The 6,517-nt window shown below is 50.7% G+C and overlaps 1 protein-coding gene across 1 annotated transcript in view; it reads left to right on the forward strand.

Annotated features, from left to right (window-relative positions):
* The window catches only part of HMOX1 (heme oxygenase 1), a 13,139-nt gene extending 7,394 nt beyond the window's left edge, over positions 1 to 5,745 (forward strand). Inside the window, exons 4-6 of the mRNA XM_017504023.2 lie at positions 332 to 823; positions 2,923 to 3,022; positions 4,994 to 5,745. Of these exons, the coding sequence (XP_017359512.1) occupies positions 332 to 823; positions 2,923 to 3,022; positions 4,994 to 5,124 (723 nt within the window). The 3' untranslated portion in view covers positions 5,125 to 5,745. The remainder of the gene's footprint in view (positions 1 to 331; positions 824 to 2,922; positions 3,023 to 4,993) is intronic.
* The last annotated feature ends 772 nt before the right edge of the window (positions 5,746 to 6,517 follow it).

The raw sequence follows: 6,517 nt of genomic DNA on the forward strand, positions 1-6,517 counted from the left end.
TCCCACCATAGCCTCCCAAAGTGCAGGGATTACAGGGATATAAGCCACCGCACCGGGCCAGTTTGCTGAATCTTTATATAAGGACTCAATTAGGCTGCTTGTTTTGCTCAATGGGGTAAAGGGTTGTAGGCTGAGAAAGCGCACGGTCGTCTTTTTCTCTTGTAAAAATCCCTCTGGCTGCTGTGTGAAGAGGATTGTAGTGAGGGGTGGCAGAAGGAATCAGAGCCCAGCTAGGAAGTGATGAGGGCCTCAAAGGCAGGAGTGGAGGGGACGGATGGAGGTGGGGGTCTTCTATGTGGCTGGTGGCCCGACCTGCTTGCTCTGCTTTCAGCTGGTGCTGGCCTCCCTGCACCACATCTACGTGGCCCTGGAGGAGGAGATTGAGCGCAACAAGGAGAGCCCAGTGTTCGCCCCTCTCTACTTCCCAGAAGAGCTGCACCGCAAGGCCGCTCTGGAGCAGGACCTGGCCTTCTGGTATGGGCCCCGCTGGCAGGAGGTGATCCCCTACACACCGGCCATGCAGCGCTATGTGAAGCGGCTCCACGAGGTGGGGCGTGCAGAGCCCGAGCTACTGGTGGCCCACGCCTATACCCGCTACCTGGGTGACCTGTCTGGGGGCCAGGTGCTCAAGAAGATTGCTCAGAAAGCCCTGGACCTGCCCAACTCTGGCGAGGGCCTGGCCTTCTTCACCTTCCCCAACATCGACAGTGCCACCAAGTTCAAGCAGCTCTACCGCTCCCGCATGAACTCTCTGGAGATGACTCCCGCAGTCAGGCAGCGGGTGATGGAAGAGGCCAAGACGGCGTTCCTGCTCAACATCCAGGTGAGGGTCGGGCAGCCTGGGGCAGCTTCTGCCTCCCCGAGCTGTTCCTCCAAGGGACCCTTCTCATTGTAGGGGAGAGTGCTGTGGGAGGGGAGGGTCACGGTTAACACACGGAAGCAGGGTTCCAGGACTGCCACTTACTAGCTGGGTGATCTTGGGCAAATGCCTTAATTTCTCTGTTCTTCAGTTTCCCTACCTGTAAACAAGGGATAATAATGGTACCTACATCTTAGACTTGTAAGGCTTGAGTGAGTTTACAGCAGTGAAAGTCCCCACAGCAGTGTCTGGCACAGAGAAAGCCCTCAGACATTCACTACTGTCATGATGGGACATGAGAATCAGTTATAGCTCTCTGTGGCAACGTAGAAGTTGTATGTGCACTAGTGTGTAGCCAGGTTGGCACTCCCAGGGTTACAGGTGGCCTCTGCCTTCCAGGGACTCCCAGCCTGCTAGCCAGAGAGGTTTACCTCTCTCTACAAGTGCCTCAAATCCAGGGGGAAGGTGGGGTTTGGGTGAAGCCTGGAAGAATCTGGAGCAGAGGTGGAGGGGTGAGGGGCTTCTTCTAACCAGATGTCATAGAGCCTGTCTCTCTGCCAACCTCTGGAGGTGCCATGGGGCCTGAGTCTTGGGCTCATGCCCTCCTGGCTCCCTACTCCTAGCCTTGTATTGCAGAAGATTCTAGTCCTGGCCCCGATTATGGAATAAGGCCTTTCCTTTCCACCCTCTCCGCTCAGAAAATCCAATCAGTCCTCCAAGAAAATCTGTGTTTTTCAGAGAAGTGTAGTCAAAAGAAAAGGCAGTGGCTCACACCTGTCATCGCAGCATGTTGGGAAGCCAAGGCAGGCGTATTGCTTGAGCTCAGGAATTTCAGACCAGCCTGAGCAACACGGCGAGACCCTGTCTCTATTAAAAAAAAAAAAAAAAAATTAAAATTACAGGGATTTGGAGTCAGAACTGGTTCTCAGGCTCACGCCTGTAATACTAACAATTTGGGAGGCCAAAGCAGGAGATAGCTTGAGTCTGGGAGTTTGAGACCAGCCCTGGTAACACAGTGAGACCCTGTCAAAAAAAAAAAGAAAAAATGAGCCAGGGATAGTAGCGTGCGCCTGTTGTCCCAACTACTTGGGAGGCTGAAGTGGGAGGGTTGCTTGAGCCCAGGAGGTCAAGGTTGTAATAAGCCCTGATTGTGCTACTGCACTCCAGCCTAGGCAACAGCAACAGAGCAAGGCTCTGTCTCAAAAAACAACAACAAAACTGGGCCGGGCACGGTGGCTCACATCTGTAATCCCGGCACTTTAGGAGGCCGAGGCGGGTGCATCACGTGGTCAGGAGTTCGAGACCAGCCTGGCCAACATGGTAAAACCCTGTCTCTACTGAAAATATAAAAATTAGCTGGGCATGGTGGCCCATGCCTATAATCCCAGCTACTTGGGAGGCTGAGGCAGGAGAATCACTTGAACCCAAGAAGCGGAGGTTGCAGTGAGCCGAGATCATGCCGTTGCAGTGAGCCGAGATCATGCCATTGCACTCCAGCCTGGGCAACAGTGGGAGACTATGTCTCAAGAAAAAAAAAAAGTTACAGCTCTTGGTACCTGACCTCTGGGTAGGTCCTTGGGCAAAGCACTTAACCTGTACTTTCCTCATCTGCAAGACTGACAAATACCATTCATGGTACCGAAGATGTAGGTACCATTATTATCCCTGTTATCACCCACCAAAGCTGAATTTCACAAATCTAAACTCAAGAGGAGAAAGCAGCCACAGAAGAGTGCATGTACTAGGATGCCGTTTAATATTATTTCAAAACAAGCAATGCAGCCTTTTGCATGGAGAAACAGGCTGAGGGCACATGTGGCCACAGTGAACTCTAAATCCAGGATCATTGTTATCGGTGGGGAGGGCAGGAGCAGGCATGCGAGCCAACTGAGCTTGGAATAGCTTACCTCTGAAGGTGGGTGGAAGGGACATGAATATGCAACATTTTTCTTACCATCTTGTTATTTCCAAAGTATTTCCTAACATAACATAAGGTCCTACCTACAGCTGGGACCTAGCAGCATCTCTTGCTGAGATAGGCATGTGTGTCTTTTGTCTTTTAGCTCTTTGAGGAGTTGCAGGAGCTGCTGACTCATGACACCAAGGATCAGAGCCCCTCACAGGCACCAGGGCTTCGCCAGAGGGCCAGCAACAAAGTGCAAGGTGAGAGCATCCAGGGAGGGGCATTTCCTCTGGGCTACAGATGGAGAGGGACGTGCCCTGGCTGTCTGACTCTAGTATCTCTACTCTTCTGTTTTCTGAATGTTTGGTGTGGTGGGTATTGTTTTCTGCCACCTCCCCCCTGCACCCCTCCCCTGTAAGGACAAGGTATCCATGTGTTGCCCAGGCTGGTTTTGAACACTTGACTTCAAGCAATCCTGCCTCTGCCTCCCAAAGTGCTGCAATTTCAGACAAGAACCACTATGCACAGACTGAATTTTTTTTTTTTTTTTTGAGACGGAGTTTTGTTCTAATTGCCCAGGCTGGAGTGCAATGACACAATCTGGGCTCACTGCACCCTCAGCCTTTTGAGTAGCTGTAATTACAGGTGCCCACCACCATGCCTGGCTAATTTTTTTGTTGGCATTTTTAGTGAAGATGGGGTTTCACCGTGTTGGGCCAGGCTGGTCTCGAACTTCTGACTTCAGGTGATCTGCCCACCTTGGCCTCCCAAAGTGCTGGGATTACAGGCGTGAGCCACCACGCCTGGCCGCCTGAATTGTTTTGTATGAGAAGTGGAGTGCAGGCAAAAGGACCTAGGATCAACCTTCAGTGTGTAGCTCTGGGCAAGCCATGAGACTTCCCCCACCTCAGTTTCCCCACCTGGAAAAATCCAGTGAGGTTCAGCTACTTCTAGCTCATTGGCTTAGAAGTGCACAAGAACCCCTCAGAAGTCATGGGAAACTCCTGCCCCTTAATTTAGACTCCTTTGCTACCCTGATGTGGGCCAGGGAGTGGGGACATTTATCCAGCTATGAACCCATCAGAGGCAGAAGTCCCTACTGAGTCTTGTTGTTCGTGAGCTCCTCCCTCGTGTGCCTGAGAGCGATCGAGGCTGGCTGTAGTGAAAACATCTGGGAAACTTCCAAAAATACCAAGGCCCTCCATAAAATGTACCTTCGCTAAGCCTAAAACATGGAGGGAGGGAGTGTGGCTTTGGGATCGGTAGCAATAAAAGGATAAAGCTTAGCTGCCTCCTGGTCGGTTAGGCCTCCCCTCCCATGCCACCCTAACCTGCCAGGCCTGCGGCTTTCTCAGTTGTGCCAGACCACACGGATCCCTCTACTGGGAGGGGTTGTAGCCCCAGTGGGCTTGGCTACCTGGTGGGGTAGGGAGACGTCACCCTAATGCAGCAGTTCGCAAAATGTGGTATCCTGGCTCGGGGGTGGGGATGGTAGCCCTAGTATACCCTCAAGGGGGTCTCTGAGGACAAAGCTCCTGCCCCGTTCACCATGCTTAGAAAATGTGTGAGTCTGGCTGGGCACAGTGGCTCACGGCTGTAATCCCACATCTTGGGAGGCTGAGGCAAGGCGGACCACAAGGTCAGGAGTTCAAGACCAGCCTGACCAACATGGGGAAACCCCATTTCCACTACAAATACAAAAAAATTAGCTGGGCGTGGTGGCATGCGCCTGTAATCCCAGTTACTCAGGAGGCTGAGGCAGGGGAATTGCTTGAACCAGGGAGGTAGAGGTTGCAGTGGGCTGGGATCATGCCACTGCACTCCAGCCTGGGTGACAGAGGGAGACTCCGTCTAAAAAAAAAAAAAAAAAAGAAAAAGAAAATTTGTGAGTCCAAGATGAAGATTTACAGTTCAGACCTCATCACTGGCCAAGTTTAAGGAGAGGATAGGTAGCAGGCAGAAGTCTGAAAAGCATGCCTGGGTCCAAGAACGTTTTCACAATGTGGCTTGGCTACACACAGAACAGACAGCTTGGAGAAGTAGTAAGCCACCCATCTTTGAAGGTATTCAAGCAGTGGCTAGAGCGACGCCTGTTTGTGGTCTTGCAAAACCCTGGTGTTGGGCAGGGACTGTACCACAGACACTGAGGCCACTCTGCTTTGCTTTTCTGTGACATCAGACACCCCATGCACGCCCACCTGTTATTGACCTTGCCCCGTTTCCTCTTTCAGACTCTACCACGGTGGAGACTCCCAGAGGGAAGCCCCCGCTCAACACCAGCTCCCAGGCTTCACTTCTCCGTTGGGTCCTTACACTCAGCTTTCTGGTGGCGACAGTTGCTGTAGGGCTTTATGCCATGTGAATGCAGGCCTGCTGGCTCCCAGAGCTATGAACTGTGTCCAGTGGAAGGCCTTCTTTCTAGAGAGGGAAATCTCTTGGCTGGCTTCCTTATCTTGGGCACTGGAGGCTTTTGGGGCCTCCAGCCCTCTCACTGTGTCCCTCTCTCTGGAAAGGAGGAAGGAACCTATGAGGCCTTCCCCAATGAAAAGCACATCCAGCCAATGGCCTAAACTTCAGAGTGGGGCAAGGGGTCTATCCCTGCCCTTCAGCATCCTCAGTTCCTGCAGCAGAGCCCAGAAGATGCCCCAGAAGTGGCAGCTGTCTCAAACCTCCAGAAGCCATGAATTTGAAGTATCCTTGTTGACATGGCCATGACTGCTTTGATCACTTTCCCTGTGGGCCATGGCAATTTTTACATAAACCTGAAAAGATGTTGTGTCTTGTGTTTCTGTCTTATTTTTGCTGGAGCCACTGTGTTCCCAGCTCAGCCTCAACTGCAATATTTTTGTTGTGTTTTTTTGTTTTTATAGCTGGGTGGGGGTGGTTTTTGAGCGGTACGTGGGTGGGGAGGGAGGGGTTTAAAGGCACTGTGACCTTGGTCTCTAACTTTTGTGAAATAATAAACAACATTGTCTGATAGTAACTTGAAGTATTTTTCATGAGCTTTGTTATTCTTGGGGAACTGACCGACTCCTCACTGGTTTCTTGCGTGCTCGGTAGGAGAGGTGATGGGGGCTTGGCAGGAGTGGGTCTGTTTGAGAATACGGGTAAGCTTTAAGCAGCTGGTGGCAAATCTTTGTGCTGAAACCTGCTTGATGCAAGACTCACCTTTATGAAGGATGGGGTTGCCCCATTTGGCTGAAATGACCAGATTCTGGGGCAAAATTTGTATTTTCTGTTCAGTGACTATTAGGGACTGGAGTGAAATTCTTGGGTTCAAATTCCTGCTACACCATTTTGAGATTAGTCACTTAACCTCTGGGGTTCCATTTGATTACTGGTGACATGAATATAGTAATACCTAACTCACCTGTCTGTCGTGAGAAGCAAATGGCATCCATGTGAAACGCCAACACCATACGCTGTTAGCTCCTATGATGCAAAGGAGACCAGTGTTTTGTGATTCTTGTACTGTGGGAGTCAGTTCATCTATGTCATCTCTGTGTTGAGGGGGTGTTTTGAGTGAGGTCTTCCTAAGAAAAAAATATCAAAAAAGAAAAAAATAAATAAAATAAAATAAAAAGAGGGGGTGTTGCCACTATTTGAGGGTCAGGATGGATTTCACTGAGGTCTGTCCAGCTCTAAAACCCAAGCCCTTTCTACTGCCATAAGTTAAGAAAATACTCAATATGTAGCCTCCCAATCTGGGAGAGTGAAAAACCTTTCACTGAAGGTGTCCTAGGCAGAGCATGGGA

The sequence above is a fragment of the Cebus imitator genome, unplaced genomic scaffold (assembly GCF_001604975.1).
Source record: "Cebus imitator isolate Cc_AM_T3 unplaced genomic scaffold, Cebus_imitator-1.0 Scaffold317, whole genome shotgun sequence".
In the NCBI taxonomy this organism is placed as follows: domain Eukaryota; kingdom Metazoa; phylum Chordata; class Mammalia; order Primates; family Cebidae; genus Cebus; species Cebus imitator.